This window comes from Mycteria americana, chromosome 8 (genome assembly GCF_035582795.1).
Source record: "Mycteria americana isolate JAX WOST 10 ecotype Jacksonville Zoo and Gardens chromosome 8, USCA_MyAme_1.0, whole genome shotgun sequence".
NCBI lineage: Eukaryota > Metazoa > Chordata > Aves > Ciconiiformes > Ciconiidae > Mycteria > Mycteria americana.
The window spans coordinates 42909830-42931655 of NC_134372.1; the positions used below are offsets into that span (position 1 = coordinate 42909830).

At 37.8% G+C, this 21826-nt stretch overlaps 1 protein-coding gene across 13 annotated transcripts in view; it reads left to right on the top strand.

The window, feature by feature from the left end:
* The first annotated feature begins 300 nt into the window (after positions 1–300).
* WWOX (WW domain containing oxidoreductase) overlaps positions 301–21826 on the top strand; it is a 541645-nt gene continuing 520119 nt past the window's right edge. For all 13 annotated transcript variants that reach the window (XM_075510859.1, XM_075510858.1, XM_075510862.1 and 10 more), the window contains exons 1-4: positions 301–476; positions 3152–3216; positions 4442–4499; positions 5712–5890. In XM_075510859.1, coding sequence (XP_075366974.1) covers positions 370–476; positions 3152–3216; positions 4442–4499; positions 5712–5890 — 409 coding nt within the window. In that variant the 5' untranslated portion in view covers positions 301–369. The remainder of the gene's footprint in view (positions 477–3151; positions 3217–4441; positions 4500–5711; positions 5891–21826) is intronic.

Genomic DNA, 21826 nt, shown 5'->3' on the forward strand with positions numbered 1-21826 from the left:
CCATGATGATTTCAACTCAGTCCGGGGCCCCTTGGGGGTTAAAAACTCACGTAAAACCCACTAGATTGAGGCGAAGTCGCTGTCCGGCCCCGGCCCCCGCGGGCTGAGGGGAGCGCGCGCGCGCCTGCCTGCCTGCCTGCCTGCCTGCCTGCCTGCCTGCCTGCCTGCCTGCCTGCCTGCCTGCCTGCCTGCCTGCCGCTCCCTCACCGCCCCGCTGCCCCGGACTACGCTTCCCATGGTGCCCCCCGACCGCCCCGCCGCGCCATTGGCTGGGCCGGCCGGAAGGGGCGGTGTGGCACGCGCCCGCTGGCCGGCGGCGGCGGCGGCGGCGGCAGCAGCAGCGCGGGGCTGCGCGGAGCGCCCGGCCCAATGGCGGCGCTGAAGTACGCGGGGCTGGAGGACACGGACAGCGAGGAGGAGCTGCCGCCGGGCTGGGAGGAGCGCACCACCAAGGACGGCTGGGTTTACTACGCGAAGTAAGGGAGGGGGGCGAGCACGCCTGGAGCCCTCGACCGTCCGCCTCTCCGCCCTGGGGCGGCACCCGTGGAGCCGCCGCCGCTGCTGCTGCCCCCTCAGCGCTGGGGGCGGGGGAGGGGCGGGGGAGGGGTGGGGGGCAGGAGCCGCCATTTGCCGTCCTTTACCTCAGGGGCGAGCTGCCGCCGTCGGGCGGCTGGGGCCGGAGCCGTGCTTTGGTGGCGGGACCGGTCTCCGTGTGACTCGGTTTCCGCGTGCGGTGCTCGCCTGATTCGTGGGAGCGCGGCGTGTGGGCTGGGCCCTCCCAGCGACAGCCTCCCCCTGCTGAGGCCTGCGGGTGTGGGAGGGCAGCGGGCAGGCCGGTCTGTGCGGTGCTGGCCCCGCCGGGCAGAGCCGCAGCCGCCCGCCTCGTGTGGGAGCGAGGCGGCAGCAGCTCTAGACACTCCTGGGTCCAGGAGTGAGCTGTCAGACGGCTGTTGCGGTACACGGCATGGTTCTGTGGGTAATCTTTATACGTGTGGGCAGTTGAGCCTTACGCAATATTGTAGTTTTCTTAGTTGTCCTCCTTGTAGGAATAGAGAAGGAACAGGTACCGTGGAAGTTAAAAGTTACAAATGCTCTCCCTCAGCTCCTCAGTGTATACAGCTTTGACAAGAGCTAAAAATTTCCGTTTGGCACCATCTGCTTGTGCCACTCTGAAAACGATTGCATCCTCACCGGTTACAAAAGGGGATGTGCTACAGGGCTGAGTAACTTAGTGGAATATATATTTATATATTTTTCTTCTCTCTTGTGGTTTCTGTAACAATGCTGATCTTGGAATCTGTTTCAGTCTGTTCAAAGCTGCAAGATTTATTCCCTTTCACAGAAAAAGGGAAAAGTATAGTGCGTTCTCACCTGTGGTGAGTTGGCATCTTCCTCCCAAGTTCTGCTTTAGAAACACTGGACAGAACGCTTTAGTTTATCCGCACTTGGTTTGTAAACACTGCAAATTCTCTCTAGATGTTTGTTTTTCTTAGGTCAAGCTTCTGTCTATTTCCTTTGACTTCAAAAGCTCTTTCAGAAAGGAATCACATGGTGAAAGTAGCAAACCTACAAAATAATAAGATATTACTGAGCATAATTTTTACAAAAACAATTAATTCTAGAGGTCTCATTTTTAACTGTTGTGAAACTTAACTAATTCAATTTAATTTAATGACATGACATTAATATATCTTTACTGGCTGAAAATCTTGCCCAGTATATCTAAAAAACAGGTGACGTAAAGAGGTCTCCCTTTAATATAAGCTCTATATCTGTGATACCTCTGCATATTCTGGAAACTTGCTGTTAAACCTCCTCAACAATATAAACTTTAAACTTAGGTGGAGTAGGATTACTTTGGTTTAAGACTTTTAAAGGTCTTTGTGATGAGTCAGGTATGAACACAGTCAGTTACCAAAGCTCGGTGGGCATGCATTTGTTTGTCATGCTATGGTAATTTGGTGATGTATCTCGCATCAGACAGGAGTAACTCGGGATCTTTAGTGTATGAGTGTCCTGAAGTTCAAGTGCTGCTACAGGTCACACAGATGTACTTATTTAGTCTCAGACCACCAGCTGTGTTTGTTGTAATACAGTATGCTGTCACTGTGGGCTAGCCATGTGATTATTATAAGAAGGAAAAGTTGCTTATGTTGTGCATAACTTGCTGTTGGTACTACATCTGTAGTTTAGTAACTATTTGTGTATGTTATTCAATAATGCTGTTAGTCTTTATTTCATACTTCGGCAGCTATCAATTTGGACACTCTTTCAACTAAACCCTGCCTGACTCTTAATATAAAAACTTGGTTATGATTTTAAAATATTTAATGAAATAGAAGAACTTAATATCCAACCTGATTTCAGCACTTTGGGTATCTTAAGACCTTGTTTATGTGCACATCACTTTGCTTATTAGTCTGTAGTGCAGAAAACCTTATGATAGAATATCTATCATAATTAATTCTGTTACAGTGATTTAAGTGAATAAAATTTCTGAATTAGAAGAGGAGCTGTGATACCATTATCACCCATATTAAATAAATAGTCTGCTAGTCAAGGCCTTTGGATAAACTTATCTGTCCAAAGCTGCAACTGCTTGTGTAGAAATCCAGACTTATTTACCTTACAGCTTGCAAATAATATTATTAGACAAGAGTTTTAGAAAGGTGCTTTTGTAATTTGAAAACTTTCTAATGTTATTTCTACTAGTTTCTGATAAATTACTTTCTTGCTTCTTTCTTCCTTTTTCCTGCAAAGGATCACCATCTTTTTGAGACATTTTCTGAGTCTGTTAATGTTATTCTTGAACGACTTTTGGGTTTTCTTTCTTCTCATCATAAGCAACAAAACTTAGATTGGAAGTCAAACATTTATTTGAATTTTTATAGACTCCTATGCTCTCTGGTTAGTTACTTTTCCTTCAGAACTGTGGCAATATGGGAGCCTGATAACTTCTAACAGCAGTTTTGACCTTTCTTAAACAAGGGATTGACATGTTTCTTTTTTTGTAGAAGACAAGCCATTTTCTAAATCGTATTTAAAAAAAAAAAGTGAAATTATATTTACTGCATGGAAAAAAAAATTTGGGATTACATCAGATAAATTATTAGGCAATTTTGTAAAATCTTAAACTTTTATTTTCCTGCAGCCATCTGGAAGAAAAAACACAGTGGGAACATCCTAAGTCTGGGAAGAGGAAACGTGTTGCAGGAGGTTTGTGTTAAGCTTTTGTAGTGAACTGAAATTATGTTACAAACATCAGCTGGAGTTTGTGCAGGAACTAGATCTCCTTTTGATCTTCTAGTTGACACTAATCACCTGGGCAAACTGAGCTTGCAAAATACAGCTGATTGCTTTGTATTGCTTTATAAAGCCAAAGTACTAATTCCAGGATAAAGGGATCTTTTACTGTGGCTTGTAAAGTATATAGTCAAAGGCTGGAATTCTCTGATTGGGTACTGATATCCTGGTGTCCATCAGATAATATTTATAGTTGGATTATATTCTTCAAAGAATATATTTCATCAAAGAATATCCCTGGCACAGAAGAAAGTCCCATTAGTTTTCATTTTACTTGTTTTCCCTAACCCAATTGAATGTTTGTGCCAGAGCAAAAGACAGCCAGTGTTGCAGGACACTTCCAAAGGTATATGACTTCTTAAGGACTTTGGATCGGTGTCTTAAATTAGATCTTCCCAGAAGCTTCTATATGGTGTACCTAGGGGTACTATGCTGTTGACAAACCTTATTTCTTTTGGCATTGGTAATGTGACTGAAACTGGAATGTTTTCAGTAGGTTTTGAGCTGATTGAATTATAACTGAATACTTTTCAGCCAGGATTAGAAATACTGGGAATGCTATCTGTTAAGTACTTATGTAGAGTCTTTTATATGAGCATTTATTTTGTAAAGATTTGCCATTTTTGTTCTTTTATCTATCCTTCCAACTTCATAGAATCATTTAGGTTCAGTTTAACATATCCCATAGCCGCTTGAGGGTTCTGATCTTCCAACTTTTGGTATGTGTTACATGTAACTTTTCCTACATTTAATTTGATGTTTTTGCTATTTACTTTATCAGGGATAGATAGTAAACTGTGTGCAGTATAGACATGTGCGTGTACTAGGAAGCATGGTTGCATTTTGCCGGTTTGTGCCATAACATGAAATAATCTTTATAAAGAATTTTTTTATTATACTTAATATGCTAGTAATTACAGTTGTACTGGATCTGTATATTGTACTTTTATTAGAGAGCAATTGCATGTGATTAGGGAAGCAATCCTTCTTTCAAGTTCCAATATTCAAGTGCAGCAGGTAGCTGCATTACCTACAGAAATAATGCAGAATTTTGCCACATCTCTGAGAAATCACTTAAACTTCAAATCTGAGTGTACTCTAATGCCTGAAAAAAGATAATGTTTTATGTATTTCCTAGGTCTGCCATATGGATGGGAGCAGGAGACTGATGAAAATGGACAAGTCTATTTTGTAGAGTAAGTATGTCAAAATGTAGAATATGGACAAGTAGGACAACTGTGTTTCATGTTGGGTAGCCTTTTTGAGTTATGATACTGTGGCAATATCAGCTGGAAAGACAAATAAATTAATAAGTACAACTTCAGAATCCATATGCAGATATTACAGTTCTAGCAGTGTCTAAACACCCATTTGTGATTTTCTGAATTCTTCCATGTGCACAGAAATACTAGCTTGGGTGGCAGATTGAAGTGACTTGCATATCCACATCTCAAAATGTGAGCTGACCCTCAGGCAGTGTTTAAGTAGGCTTATTTTGTTTATATACCTTGATGGATAAACTCTGTACATATAACTTTAAAAACATATCCAGAACGTCATGGGTGCTGCTAACATTGCAGTAGTGCTTTAAACGTACAAGATGAAAACAAAATTGCTGCAGCTCTGACTTGCTTGCAATGTAAAGCATAGAAAGAAAAGAGGACAAGGATTGAGCTAGGAAAGATTTTTGGAAAGGTAAGGAAGGAGGAAGTTCACAGAAGCAGAAAGAAATTTCTGGGAACATTTCCTTTTGTATCTTTTTCAATGGCAGGGTCAAAATGCGGTAGTTATCTTAAACTGACTTGGCAGAATGAAGAATATTGACAGGCCAAAATAGTAAGTGTAGCCTCTGTCCTATAATTAAGGGCCGAGGACTAAAAGTTGTTGCTTAGTGTCTCTTTTTGATAATTGTCTGAAGAAAACTAAAACCCTGTTTTAGAAAGGTGAGCCTGACCCAAATTGTGCCATTTGCTGAGCTGATGTGAAGCTATTTGTTTTCAGTTGTTTGAGGAAAAAAGTAATGAGCTACATTTCTCAATGGTATATTGTTTCAAGGGAGTAGTGTAGGACCCTTGTACAGAGCTCCTATGAGAATATGATCTTCCCCAATATAATGAGATTTTTCCCTTGACAAAGTTCTGCTTTACATGTCAGGGGTTCACATGAAGTTCACAATGGTGTTGTGAAGCGTGTGAATACAATTATTAACGGATGCGGTCACAATTGGAAAAATGTTTGATAAAAAAAGTAATTTGGGTCATTTTAACAAAACTGGAAAAAACAAATTTGATTTTTGGAAATTTAAATAATCCACTGGAATTGTACACAACAGTGGTTGAAATACACTTAAAATCTAAATGCAGAGTACAGAAGGGTCCAAGCAGTTGAATTTTTGTGTTCTTTTGCAGCCACATAAACAAAAGGACTACCTACCTTGACCCAAGACTGGCCTTTACAGTTGAAGATAATCCAGTAAAACCTACTACTAGACAAAAATATGATGGAAATAGTACTGCAATGGAAATACTCCAGGGTCGTGACTTGAGCGGAAAAGTGGTTATAATCACGGGAGCAAATTCAGGAATAGGTAGGTTAACACTACACATAAGGTAAAATATGGCAGTCTTTATCTTACAGGCTATTTTGTTGCTTAAATATCTGTGTGCTTTTGGTATTCAAACTCAGTTTGCATTATTTCCATGTAAAACCTCTAGTTAGAAAACTTTGTTCAGGTTTGTGTTACTGCTTTCTTAAAAAAGTGTGGAGAATTTGGAGCTTAGAGGAGAGCTACAGGAAAGACATCAAGTTCTGAAACTATTTTTGTCTAGAAAAATATCGATGGAGGCATTTTACATTATGTAAATACATAAAGGATGGCTGTGAAAGGGAAGGGAAGTTTCTTTTTATGATCTTGGTGGCTTGGACAAGGAGTAAGGCTTGTATGGCTGCAGAGGAGTTCGGATAAAGTATTCAGAAAAAATTTCTAATGGCAGCAAGTAAACTCAGGTAAAGATTTTCAAAGGAGGCTGTGGAATTTTTATCTCTGAAGGTATTTTCACGTAAACTTGATGATGAACTTGTGTCAGAATGTCATATTTGATGCTCCTTTAGGGCAAAAAAATATGTTTATGACCTTTTGAAATCCCTGTTAGTTGTATTTTCTAGCAGGTTCCTAAATCCTTTTAGACACTCAGCTTGTTTAGGTATCTGTTACATAGTATTACTTCTATAGCGGGTGAGTATTTGAGAGATTCTAATTAGCTGCTTTTGTTTCATTTCATAACAAAGCTTTGGTGCTTAGGGGCTTTGCCTTTCTTCTCAGCAGACAGGATTTCTTCTCCAACTTAATTTGCTAGGCTGTTTGAAGTTTCACTCGGCAACCTGCACGGGATATGTCTTTTTCTGTGGCTTAAATTTGTGGAGGAGCCACAAATATTAAAACACTGGTGGTGTTTGGTGTTAGATTTGAACTTTTTTGGTAAACGAGGGGATCTACCTAAATCCTACTGTTAATCTTTTGTTCCCTTTTGTGGCTTGCATTTTTCTTTATGGTTGGATTACATCAATATTGAAAGAGTCCTTATGCAAATTATTTGATCTTTTTTTTTAGTGCAGGATCTTGACTTAAATGCATTTATGAGGACTTTGGAAAAACCTTGGAGAAGTTCTGGAAAATGGGTTAATAGCAGGACTTATCACTCTGAATTTTCTTGGTCTTTACCTCTTAATTATTTAAGGGAGTGTTATCCCACAGGAGTAAGATGAAGAATTTAGAGCTTTGTGGCTTGCCATTTAGGCATTAACAGCTCATGTCCTGCTGTCATTGCATGATACGCTGCTCCAGATTGGTATTGCAGTTCGGGCAGCAAGTGTTGTACTTACCTGTCTCAATGAGGAATTTGTGTTTACTAGTAAGGTTTACATTCCAGATTCTTGGTACAGCATGTCTTTACACTGTATCCAGCAGTAGAATTTGCTTTGTATGCAACTGCGCAGTCTCAGAACATTTAAGAATTACCTGGACTCAAATGATTTGCCTTTAGCAGGAGAAGAGCTACCGTTCAGACTTGCTGAATGAGCTGGAAGTGTTTCATATACGGCAAAAGATTAATCCAAGATGTATGATGCTTTTATCAAGATTTTTTTTTCCTCTGTTTCTCCCTTAGTTTATAATCTGGATTGATTACAAATAAGCAAGCATATCCTTGCACCAGATCTTCTTTGCTTGTGACATATATGCACAGATATATATATATATATATATATATATATATACACGCACATATATACTTTCTTGATTTCTATTAGTAGGTGAGGGCAGGATATCACCCCTGGTCAGAAGTATACCAAGAAGAGTGGGAGCATCAGTGAAATAAGCCTTGGGCTTGTGCTGCTATATGAGGTTAGGACATAAGGAGTCTAAAACTATGAAGGTGATGTAGCAGATATGTGATTAAGGTGGTGTTATGGCCCATATAACTCAAAACTCTTGCATACCATGTTGCATTTAATGTTGCTGTAGTCCTAGGCTTTGTGTCTGCTTACCAATTGCCATGGCGCATGGATTAAAGAGAAAGCAGTTCTAGGGTTTATGCTTCTTATGTAATCTATGTTATTTTTCCTAGCTCTAAGGGCTTCTGAGAGAGGATATAATCTGAGCTGGGCTTGTGCTGGTTATGACTTCTGATTGGCCTGTTTGATGGAGAAAAACAAGGTTCAAACTCCTTGCTGTTGTGTGAAGGGAATGCTACCCCTTTGGGGTTGGCTAATAGTGTTCTTGTCCAATTAATTTGGACATAATTGGCAGAATTTGAAGTTTTCTTGAAACTCTGTTGTCTGAGTCTTTAAAATGTATCAGTCTTAGCCATGCTTTGTGACTCTTGGCAAATTGCTTTGAACGTGTCAGTGTCATGTAATGGATTGCAATGTAGAGATCCCTGTGAGCTTTAGTACGTCTACGCAATTCTTTGGGACTCCATGTGGAAATACTAATTAGCTGGCTCACGCAGAGTCTTAGCAGTTTTGGAGCTTATTCCCCAGTTACTTTAGGATGTCAGTGCTGTGTTCCACTTTGTGTTGTAGATACTCCTTTTAAACTCTCTGTGTATTTTGGAGCTAGTATTTCCCTCCCTGAGGATTTTGAGAAGTAAACAGTTACTGAGTTTTCAGAACACTAACATGCTTTCTTTAAGAGGTAAGTGTAAATATTTCCAAGGAAATATTGCTGTCCATTAAGTAGAAAGTGATTGAAAAAGAATGGATTACTTGTTGAGCATTTGTACTTAATAATGCAAGAAAAAAAAAATCACTCAGCCCTTTCATTGTTGTCAAAATTAGTTTCAATGGTATATTTGAAACTAACTTTATGGTATCTGTACATTTGTTGAGGAAATTTTTATTTTCAAGATGGGTAGAACAAAGATCAAGGTGTAAGTTGGTAGACTGCAGTCTATCAAAATGCAGAAAAATGCATTTTCAATTACTGCATTGCTGGATGCTCAAGATAAAGTTTGGAAAATGCTGAGAATCCCTTGAAAGATGGATGAACACAGAAGTTATCTTTTTATTCATCCATATACACAGCTTTAAGATAGCAAAGTTAAAAACAAATCAACAAAGATGGAATGATATGTTAATTGACTTTGTGAATCTAATACAGGGAATCCAATGTAGCTTGCCAGGAACATTTTTTTTTTTTCCCTCATAGTTGAAAAATCTCTTCGTCTTCTGAAAAATAGAGATGCTTACTTAAGTACTGAGGGAGTACTTTGGATGACTTCAGCAGTGGTAGAGTTTTAGTGGTACCACACATATTGGCTTCTCAAATGTTACTTCATCGCCATTAATTTCTCTTAATGTGTCTGTGAAATGGGGAGACTGTCTGCTCTGTGGTTCTTCTTTTCATTACTGATTAGGAATATGGACTGTAAGAATTTCCTTTATTACATACCCACTTTCTTAACTTAGTCCTTAAAAGTACTACAAGAAGTGTGTGTGTGGAAAAATAAGTACTAAAAAATTAGATTTATAAACAATTCATTAGTTTTCATTAGTGACTTGGAAAAGGTTAATGAATTATTGTGTTCTTCAAATATAAAGAGATCATAGCACATCGAGTTATTAGTAAAATGTTTTCTTTTTTTTTTTATTTTGGAAGCTTTTTCTTCTGACAGTGCAGTCCAAATATTCTTCGGCTTTTTTTTTCTCATCTATTTTTTAAACTCAATCTAAATTTCAGTCCGAGTATCACATTAAAAGTTGAGTTAACTTTTGGTCACAGTAAAGCTGGTGTAGTAAAAAGAACTAAGGCTGCCTTACTGAACAGTTTAGTCTTCTTGCATCAATTCTTCTGGTTTTAAAAACTTACTGTTCTATGTACATTTAAACATGAGTAGTGTAAAGTGTCAGTTTTGTTCTCTTAAAGTCAGTAAGACTTATTCCACTGCGATGAATTAAAGATAGCGTGCAGTTTTGTGCGTGCGTGGTTTTTTGTTTTAAAGGTCTCAACATTAGTTATGTTACAGAGAAACTACTTCCCTAGCATGCTTCTTGTATGAATAAAGTCATACTTTCTAATTTTTCCACTAGAGGGCTGTGTTGCTCTTTGAAAATACTAAACAAAAGAGACCTGGTGCTTTTTCTTGTTTTTGGTAAATGCTCCTGTAATTTTGTTGTTTGTGTTCTTAATTATTAGGGCTAGAATCCAAAATTTTAAAAGGCATGTGAGCTGTTCATCTAGGTTTAATTTTATAAAAAGGTGTGGTGTTTTCAACTGCATCTGTAAGCAATGTCCTCAAATCAAACAGTGTGGTTTGTTTGGTTTTTTTTAAAGAATATTACTTGGTTTTAATATCAGGGAGACAGTTGTGTAGTTAATGTGATTTTTCTATGACTTGTATAAATATTGCTATCTGTTTTTAAGATTCATATAGCTATGTGACCTTGAAACTACATGTTCTGTTTTCTGTATCCGGTGCAGTTGCATCTAACCAATTGCGACTGCTAGAGTATGCATGAGTAGCAAAATGTAAGTAGTATTGCAGTGTATTATGGAAGGGCAAAATGTATATGTTCTGTGCAGTAAGGCAGATTCCACAAAGTAGGGTTTTTCTTAATGCTTTTCCAAGATTTTATCACAAAACTGTATTGATAATCACAGCTAAACCATTGCTCAAACTGCAATTCTAATTTTTCTGCTATATGAAGGTCAAAAGAAATCTGTTAATTGCTTTTGTAAGGGATGCCTAGAACAAGCACGAATTATCTCAAGAAAATGAAAACCACTTTTGGCCTTGAGCAGCTTAATTTTTTCAAATACTAAAGAAAATCCAGAAGCTTCAGTCAGAATGTGGCTTGCTATATTGCTTTTCTTGATTATGTTTTACCAGAGTAAAGCATGTAATTTTATAATTGTGGAAATGTTTTAGATTACTTCTTCAAAATAATTGGCGGTTAATGTTTGGTTAAATGGAATTCTCTTTTTTTTCCTGGCACTTTTATTGCTATGCAATGAAGAGGCCTTAGCCAGGAGAAAAGTTGTATATTAGGTACTATTAATCAGTACTTAAAAGATGAGTCACTACTCCAGCGAGCTTTTGGTCTGCATATACTTTTGGTGTGAGAAGTTACCGTGTTTCTTTTATTTCTTGTACAGAACTTCCGTATTAGTAACGTTTGTCATACTGATGGAAAAGGTTGGTAAACATGCTTAAAATGTATTGCAATTAAACATTTGCTTTATCATTTATAAATTAAAGGGCCAGTTATTCAAAACAACTTTTTAAATCATAAACAGAAGTTTTTCTGTTTTATTCCTTTCTCTCATAGCTTTTTTTTCTCCTGATGACTCTATTGGTGTATTATGTTTTAAGTGTGGAAAGCTAGCTTGACATAGTTAATAATAAAAAATGGTTGTTACAAAACTTGTGCAAATTAGATTGTAGCATATCACTTAGGTTTTTAAACTCTAAAAGTCTGATTGAGTTACAGGTAAAAATGATTAGTAAATTTTAGCAGATGACATGTTTTATTAAAACATGTTTTTACAAACAAAGGAAATGCAAAGCAGCCTACTTTTTTTTTTTTTCCTCTTAACTACTGAAGTACAGTTAGCAGCTATATTCTTTCATTCTTTCTTTTTAAATTGATTTATGCTGCACCCATGGCTGATTTGCATCCCCTTAAATAAATGTAGCCAATACTTGAGGATCAGGTATATGAAATCAGGGGAAGAGACCTAGCTCTAAAACTCTGTTTTGAGCTCAACTATCAGAGTAGACCCTGTGCAGCTTTTCAAATGCGTTGTATATTTAATGAGCTGTATTCCCAGTATCAAATGTCATAGTTAATTGCAGTGAGGGTTTGTATATATACACAAACATAACTGAACATTGTGAAACTGTAGAAGGTAACGTTTTGACAATGGGTAACTTGATAATTTACTTAGGATTAATCATCATGGTAACATGTAGATGATGAGATTTTGTTCACACATGGTGGTGCTTTTGTGATAAATACAAATTAGGTAGCTCTGCAATTTATCATGTGCCTTCCACTGTATCACCTGTACCTAATTCGGAAATCTCTCTCATATGGGGCATTATTTGAACACTTTACATCTGTGAGCAATGTAGAATGGCTACCCCTCTTAAATTATTCTGCTCCCAAAATACTAGAAACTTTTCTGTCTCCGTTACTGGAAAAAAACAATAAAGTTTCAGTGGTCTGGGATGTGGGATTAACTGTGTTAATTCCGGGACCAATAGCATCTAAGATCTGATACTGTCAGAGTGTAAATAGAACTTTAAACTATTGGAAATCTAGGAATCTCTCTTTTCAGTAAGCATACAGTGCTTACATTAATTCAGAAAGATCCCAAAATATTTTTCTGTCATCATTTTTTTGTATTAAAAAAAAATTCTTTTTGGTAGCTCTTTACTTTTTTCTGTTTATCAAAGGGGTATAAAAAATAAGTAAACGTACAAGTGAGACAATACACATGGCCAGACTGCTGTGCTTTGACTGTGTGCTTTTGTACTCATACTGGCAGAAACTAATGAAAGTTTGTTTTATTGGGGGAGTGACGTATTGCATACCTTCAGAATTTCTGAATTCCTGATTTCTGATTCCTGAATTTCAGAATTTCTGAGCTGTTGTTTGTCTGTTGTATAGTAGTGTTTGAGCATTTCCTATATTAGTATTGTTCTGAATCTTTCTTGTAGTTAAAAAGCAGAATCTACCTTTAGAGCCTTGATAGAGGCAGGTGTGGTTAATGTTTGTTGCATTTCTTATGCCAATTGAGTAATAGCTAATTGAGTATAGGCTATTTAAGCTATTACCCATAAGAGGATCAAAATTAAACTTTTAAAACTTCTCTAAATTTCTAGTGAAGATTACTTAAGGTCTGTAACAGATGCTGGCTAGCTTTCGCCACTATGCCCTAAGTCTATTGGCAATGGAGAGATATGGAAAGTATGATGAAAAAGAACAGCTGTACTTCTTAAGAAATCAAAAATTGACTGCTCTGTACCTGCAGAGAAGAGAATTTTGTGAATGTTGGGAACTATTCTAGTTGTAGAGGTTACTGAGTTTATTTGTGGGTGACGTAGCATTTTACTGAGGCTGGCTTTCTTGGCCTTCACAAAGAAGGTAACATTTGCTGAATCCTAATTAGACCAGTGAATGGTCTCATTTAAGTCAAACTCTGATCATATGGGAGGAATAAAACTGACCCTTACAAATACCATTGAGGACTCTGGTTTTAATAGAATTAGTCTGACTGTCTTAAATATGTTCATTGTCTTTCACTGTATTGCATGGAGTTTGGTGGTCTAAGCCCACAGATGTTTGTCTGAACCTGTCAGTAAGGAATTGTTCAGCTCTATTTTTGAGCTAATTGCAAACATTCCTTGAAAAATGTGCATATTTTTCTTTGAAATCACGAAGGTTATTTTCTAATTCCTCTTGTCTGTTTCCAGATGAAATAGTATTTAAAGGTTACACAACTGGCAGGACTTCTACAAAGGAACTGTTCAAGGTAGTCCTCTGTTTCAGATTCACTTTATGATTTCTTGTATGGTTTTGGAATTTTTCTTATGCTGTAACACCTGAATTTTGTCAGCCTTGAAAAAATCAGCCTGTTTTTGCTGGATAGTTTGTTTTGGAAAAAATAATCTTTAAGAGAAAATACATCTGTCTAGTTTTGGTCTGTATTGTTATTTTTCTCAATTCTATTCATATGTTAACTTTTCTCAGAGATTTCTAAGTGTAAATTTCTTTTTTGTATGTTTTATTATGATGAATAAACAGCAAGGTGTTTGCTTTCCAGTAATTGTCTGCTATTTGCATTCCTTTTTCTTATGAGAGCAGAAAAAAGGGATGCGACATGGTGGAGCAAGCTTGTGGCAATGCTTCTTGAATGGTCTTTTCCTACTATCTAGATCTTTTCCCCAATTTAGTGGAGTTTGTTGTCTGAATCAAAATTAGTTTTCATAAATGCATTAATTCCTGTGGATTAATAAATTGAAACTTCTGCCTGTTTTTATTAAGAATTTCTGTACGTAATTCTGTTGTAGTTGGTGCAGAGAGAGAGGTGCATTCTGTTGATGGTGCAGAGAGAAGTACTGGGGTTTTGCTAAGGAGGTGCATCTTATGTTCTCGCTAAACCAGCATAACTTGTAGTGAATGCACTATTCCAGCCTTTGCACGGCTGTATGTTTTCATACTGGAAGTGTTTCACATGTGGAGAACTGAAGTGGGATATTATTTATGGAGGTTTGGGTTCAAAGCTTATTGTGAGGCAGACAAGAAAGATCAGCAATATATAACCTTAGATTATTTTTCTTGGCCAAGTCCTGGCTGTCCCTGAGATTGTTTTCATGGGATACTTGTGTATTTATTGGGCTTTTAAAAGCATGAAGTTGTTGTTCCCTGATGTGTATTTTCATTTTTTTGTGAATTCTAGGTTCCATGTATCACATGTTTCACTATTATAAGCAGCACAGTATATTAACAGAAAAGCATGGCTGGCCTGGGTGCAGCCAGTGTGTGTATGCTTTGCCCTGGTAGAATAAAATAACCTCTCATGAGAAAAATAAGTTACCCAGTAAAAACATCATTTTGCAGATGTAACTTTTGCAGCAGGGTCTTCTGCCAGCACAGTTGTGTTGTTTGGGGACTGTTTTCTTGCTATCCTTCGCCAGCAAAACAGTGGCAATGAAGGTTAGGTTTTAAGCCCTTTTAAAATGTGGTTGGGTGAGGGGAAAAAATAATCATCCTTTAGCCTAATACACTTTGGTATTGTATATGCAGCTATGTATTTTAGTTTTATGTTGTTACTCTGGCTTCAACAGACTTACTCATTCTCTTGAGGAAAAACTGCTTGCTTAATGAAGAATTCATGGGAAAAGTAATGCTGAAAAATTAAAGGCTGAATTTTTTAAGTCCTGTGATCCATGTGCTGTGGACCAAACTTGGCATGGATTATCTTAAACCACATGAGTAGCCCTACCATAAAAATGTTGGTGTCTGCACAGAAGTTTTGTTGTTTTCTTCTTACTTAAACACACCTTAAAAAACAAACTTACACTTTGCTAACTTTTTTCAGGTATTTTCTTTGTGGAAGTCCAAAACTTTGTAGCAAGCATGAATTTTGTTGTACCAGTGTTTTTTTGGGGAATGGGAGTACAGTGCTTTTCCAGGAGAGCCTGGATCTTGCAGGAGGGGAAGCGTATTTTTGGCCAGAGTACATTATGTGGGTAATTGGTGTAGAAAAGCACAGTTTATGGAGGGGAACGTGCCTGTGGGGTGGAACTTTTAACTCATTCTGTTGTGGGATGTTAGTAGCTGTCAGTCAGGGATTAGTACTGATGTATTTTGAACAATTAAAAAACTACTAAAAGCTATTATTTTCAAACTTTGAATAATGTTAATAGAAGAGGGTTCTCTTTAATTTACAGTGCTGTATTCTGAAAATTTGTGGTAGGTCATAGTGATTTTGTTTTCCATGGGTGCCATCACTGTCTTTTAACTCTGGCTTAATATTGTGGAATACTGATGTTTCTCTGCTTTACATAAGGCTCCAACTGTCTACTTGTTACATATTGTAAATATTAAAAGGTCCTGTTGGACTTCTGTAATTTATTTTTCTTATTGAGTAAGCTGAAAATGGTGTCAGATGTTCATACTGCTTTTTCATGTCCATTTTGATGAATCTATTTATTACTTCTGTAATGAGTCGTACACATGGTTGGTTAGCCAAGTTATTGAACTTCATCAACCTTGGCTGAAATTCACAATGCATGTGAAACTTGTTGTAACATGTAAGAAATTACATCTGGGCTAAAAGGTTCAATAATGATTACTACTTGTAATGGAATCTTTTCACAAAGGATAGGATTGAGCTATATGCCTGTGGTGTACTTTCTGGTACTCCTTTTACAGGGGAATAACATATTTGTGGAACAGGAGCCTTCGTAAATGGTACTTACTTTCTTGTCTGTTATCTACGAGTTAAAAAACTTTTCAATGGGCTGCCACATAACTTGATCGCTTTTCTGTCTTTTGAAATACTTAATCTCACAAAGGTTTTTCTCATTATTTTATGCGTATTTCATAGTCCAGAGATGAAAAGACCTTTTGCATGATTCAGTCTATCTCGCTGCAACACAAGACTTACTTTCTGCATCATCTTGTGTCTTCATGTTTTGAAAGCTAATTGTGTGGCAAGAGCTGTTTGAATAGTTTCAGCTGTATATTTGTATTTTTTGGAATGCTTGTTAGATGGTGGGGACAGAAGAGGTTGATAAATGTGTACTGTTTTCTAATGACAGTATCTTCTGAGACATCTAGTGACTTTTCTAGATACTGTCAACTAGTTACAGCCTAAAGATGAACATTAATGGACATGATGTTTTTGGCTTACCAGCAGAAAATTTCTTGGTGACTATACCTATGCTAAGCAGTAGGGTCACAAGAAGAAAGGATTTCAGTATCTTGTGTCCCTTTCAAATGCCTCATGCTTGATTGTGTCAAGGAGTTATAAGGTTTTGAAACTCAAGTCTGAAACAGTAAATCCCTACCAAGAAGGAAGTGAAAGGAGGCAGGTAAGAACTTGGGAAGATAAAGATCGAAATCCTGACCTGATTAACAGGAGTCATGCTACTGACTTCAGAATTAGTGAGGCCAGAATTTTGCCTGAATTGCAGAATAGGAATAGTACTGTGAGAAGGAAGTTGATCTTATATTCATCCTAAAGTTTACCATATGCAAACCTTTCTAAAAGACTGTGTGTGACTTGGGAAAATAAATACATCAAATGTCACGTTCTTTTAATAATTCTCAAGGGAAGACCATCAAAAACAAAAGTATTTTTGTCTTCTGTGATTTTTTTTTTAATTAATCATATTTGCATTTCTTAGTTTTGTTATTGACCACACACTAAGTCTTATGCCTTCCTGTTGTTTTTATTTTTCTTCTGCAAGTGAAAGACTTCTTCTTCTCCTTTTTCCATTTCTTCTATAGGCTTTTCTTTTTAATATGTGAGATCTTTGTAGCCTTCTGTTCAGCTATATAACCTCAGTTTTTCTGTTCCTGTACCATCTAGCTGGTTTTGATTTCCTGCTATGCTTCTACACGGTGGCTTTTAGTACTTTATCTGTTGCTTCAGAAAGCTCCCTCCAAACCGTCTGTCTTCAAATCTGAATAGTTTTGTAATAGTATGCTTTATGTTTCCTCTCCTTCATTTAAGTAATAGCTACCTTGGTCACTGTTTCTAAGTTCCTATTCTTAGTTAGTGTCTCCTTTATACTAAAAAAAACTAGTGAAGTTAGGTTTTCTGGTTGTTGTTATATTTTCTTGATAGTAGTAATATCTGTGTGAACAAGGAACTATCAAAGTTCAGTTTTGGATATATTTATTTAAATCTTTTGCATGCACTGTGACTTGAGGTTCAGAACAATGAGAGTTGCTTAGAAATTTTGCATTTTTTCGAGGTTATGTTATCTTTGTAGAAGGTACGTTTGTTGCCTCCTCATTATTTATTCTTTATCCAAGCAGCTTTATCAGCACATTCTTTAATTGGGTTTCCTTTATTTTTGATATCTAAACTCAAGTTCATAAAACTTGTGGGGCACTTTCCTTTTGTGATCATTAGTCAAAAAGCTGCCTTTATGCAAAAATTCACTGTTTGTTTAAAAGTTTGTGAGCAGGATGTCTAATTCTACTCTAACACAACCAAGTTGAAGAAAACAATATTATGTATTCGGAGATCCAGGAACTGAGAGAGGTTCTGGTTATGTTCCTCTTCTGCCATTGGCAAGCATTAGCAGCATTTCTCACTTCTATACATTTGTACGTTACAGACATTAACTATACTACTTAAGATTTTAAGAAATGTGTGATTAGTCTTATTTTACATGTAGAGCAACATATGGCTGCAGTAACTGACCGAAGTTTACAGATTATGTCCATATTCCAATTTAAAGTGGGAGTTGGATTGTTCTGTCACAAGATAAAAAGTATACTCCTATGAAAGCTATTCTAATTCTTTAGCAGAAGGAGTAATTTGGATATATTTAGAGTAGAAAATATGGCAACTAGAAATGTGTAAAGAAAGCTTTTGGAAAAGTGCTTTATTTGTCTGGGTCTGTGTCCAGCTGCGAGCAGTTGCTGAGGGGTATAAATCTTACTCTTGTTGAAGGATTTTTTTTTTAACTATGAAGGTAAATTTGGACTATTTTATGCCTTACTAAGATAGGCGATGAAGAGTATATGAAAATGTTCATGGCCTACTTGGTAGCACACTTTTGGCATCGTGAGTGAATGAAGATTGTGATCTGTGAGAAGGTATCTTACTGTATCTGTTTCTGAATCTAATCTGTGGTCAAAGGAATAGAGACCTAGACTTCCTGATTCTGTTCTTTGTATCTGGTGCTTTAAACATTTGTCTCTTGCAAAACAAAAAGTTATGTATCTAGAATGTAAGGCAGAGATATGCTTCATAGTGGTATATGATGTAATTTGATGAATAAATACCACTTACTAGACTTCATACACACAAGCTAATATTTGGTCATTAAACTGGGGAACTTGTCACAGGCAAGGCAGAATGAATATGAGATCAGGAATTGTACAGCCTGATTTCTGTGTGATCTTGAGTGAACTATTCAACACTAGATTCTGACTATCAGTAGAAGTAATACTTTTTACCTAATTCACAGTAATGTTGCAAATTGTGACTCAAGATTTTAGAGTACAATATTGTCACAAAACCAGTAGGTTTTAGAAAACGTTTAGTATGCTTGTTCACCTGGCAGTTTTTCCTATTTTACAGGTGTGAAGTTTTGTAGGCATATGTGTTTTTGGATTTAACATTCCCTTCCCTAAACTGGCAAGGTCTAACTTCTTGGAAGATGAAAAAAAAATGGTATGGAACATGCAGCTGTAATTGGTCATTTGCTTTAGAAGATTGTTGTCATTGAGCTCTTGGGTGGGTTGCTGGTGTTCCAGCTGTTAGCAGATAGACCGTAAATGTCATCTAAAAAAAAATACATTAGTTTTGGTGTGAGAAGATGCATGATATGTTTTTGTGCCCTTCTTGAAAGTGTGGCAAAGAGGTCTTTTGCCCGTGGCCTTACATTATAATTTAATGACTTCTAATTCTTGCTTTTTTCCCATTCTCCTTGCTTTTGTGTGTAGTCACTTTTTGTTAATATTGTTCTTATTCTTCATCTTTTGTTTCAGAACTCCATCTCCTGCCTTACTTTGTATGTCGGAACCACATGATGGATCATTTGAGTTACATAACAGCTTCCCATCTCCCTCTTTCCTTCGTAGTTTAAAGTACGCCCAAAAGGCTTGCCAGTTTTGAACCTTGGGAGGTTGGTACCCATCCTGACTACCATCTAATCCAGAAAAACTAGAATTTAAGGAGGTAACCCAGGACTGTATAAATTTCCAAACCTCCATGTCTTGTTGTCTTGCCCTTTGCTAGCTGTCTCTTATCTGCTGTTTTTATTTGCTTGCACTAGAAAGAACAATGAACTGCTTCTTCCCCATATTCAGTTCTTTTCACAGGATCCTGAAATGACTCTTGTATTAAAATCTTCCTCTGCTGCTTAACTAAACAAATTGTCTTATCTCATGTTGCCCAAAGACAGAGGTGGGTAGTGACTGCCAGAAATCAAGTAGCATTGTTTTAATTTTTGGTCTGCTCATCTATTCCTTTTCCACATGACACATACTGTGAGCTCTTTAGAACAGGACCTAGCTATGTATGTGTGATTCTCTAAGACATCTTTTTTTTTTTTTTTTGTAACCTAGTTGTGAGCTGTTTAGGGCAGAACATTGTTTTATTTATCTGTAAAATGTCTAGTGTACATTTTAAAATCTTTCACTGTTTGTGTAACTGATTTAAATAAATATCAAGTTTTAAGAAAAAACTTGGTCCAATTTATGTTGTAGTACTTTCTCGGTATCTTTACGTAACATTGAATATTTCTCATGAAATAACTTACAGATTAAAGCTCGGAGGGTCTAGCACTTTAGCTGACAGCACAGTATGTCTTTTAATTATTCTGCCTTGGATGAAGTATTCCTCTTTATTAAATTTACTTCTTTTATTAACATTGCACCGTTGTACTTGCCAAAAGGAGATTCAAAACATGCAACTAATTTTTTTGTTATGTTTAATTAGGGCTCAGCTCAGCAGTACAGAAACCTATGATACTGTTGGCTTACAGAAGAACAGAAGTGTACTTGAAAAGAAACTAGACAACTTCTGGCTTTTTTCTCCATTTTTGCTTTGGTGGGAAAAGCTGTTGTGTTGCCTAAAGCTACTGCTGATGCAAAGAGCAGCTTTAGAGAATGCGAGTTCGCCAACCCTATTTCTCTGAACTTGGAACTTTTATTTAAAATATCTGATTTAAAAAAAAAAAAGCCTGAGAGAGGCAGTCAAAGATAAAATTTAAATTCTCTGGGCTTTTTTCTGGTCCCTTGAGTAAGCTTGTCTAACAAGGTCTGTTTAAAAATAGCAACAATAAGGGGGAAAAAAAGCCCCAAAGTTTTGGGGATGAGTTGAAAAAAAAAATATATACCCCTCTAAACAGCTTTCAAAATGTAGTTGATACTGAATATCTCTGAATATCTGATCAGACTTTTTATAAACCCAGTTATGAATGCTCTTACACTGGCACTTCTCCAGAACATAAACCCTTCAGGGGTGTGTGGATTAGCTAGAAACTGGAGTATCTTTATCACAGAATCATAGAATTGTTTAGGTTGGAAAAGACCTTTAAGACCATCAAGTCCAACCATTAACCTAGCACTGCCAAGTCCACCACCAAACCACGTCCCTACGCACCACACCTACACGTCTTTTAAATACCTCCAGGGATGGCGACTCAACCACTTCCCTGGGCAGCCTGTTCCAGTTCTTGACAACCCTTTCAGTGAAGGAATTTTTCCTAATACCCAATCTAAACCTCCCCTGGTGCAACTTGAGGCCATTTCCTCTTGTCCTATGGCTTGTTACTTGGGAGAAGAAACTGACACCCACCTCGCTACAGCCTCCTTTCAGGTAGTTGTAGAGAGCAAGAAGGTCTCCCCTCAGCCTCCTTTTCTCCAGGCTAAACAACCCCGGTTCCCTCAGCTGCTCCTCATCAGACTTGTGCTCCAGACCCATCACCAGCTTCGTTGCCCTTCTCTGGACACGCTCCAGCACCTCAATGTCTCTCTTGTAGTGAGGGGCCCAAAACTGCACACAGTATTTGAGGTGTGGCCTCACCAGTGCCAAGTACAGGGGGACAATCGCTTCCCTAGTCCTGCTGGCCACGCTATTTCTGATACAAGCCAGGATGCCATTGGCTTTCTTGGCCACCTGGGCACACTGCTGGCTCATATTTAGCTGGCTGTCGACCAACAGCCCCAGGTCCTTTTCCGCTGGGCAGCTTTCCAGCCACTCTTCCCCAAGCCTGTAGCATTGTATGGGGGGGTTGTGACCCAAGTGCAGGACCCGGCACTTGGCCTTGTTGAACCTCATAGAATTGGCCTCGGCCCATTGATCCAGCCTGTCCAGATCCCTCTGCAGAGCCTTCCTACCCTCAAGCAGATCAACACTCCCACCCAATTTGGTGTCATCTGCAAACTGACTGAGGGTGCACTCGATCTCCTGGTCCAGATCATTGATAAAGATATTAAACAGAACTGGCCCCCAGTACTCAGCCCTGGGGGACACCACTTGTGACTGGCCACCAACTGGATTTAACTCCATTCACCACAACTCTTTGGGCCCTTTGATACTATCACTGGCCTTTGATACTTGCTACTGATGTTAGGTAAATCCTTAATGATTTTATTTTTGTTTGTGTGACTGTTGTAAGTTTTGTTGCCACTGCTGCTCTTTAGATTGCCTCAGGTTTGCTATAAAATAGCGATGAAGCTACAGTAGGATGCACAAAAATGTTACTTCCTTAATAATGTATTCAAGTAATGGTACTTATAAATGGACTGGCTTTATTTAAATAAA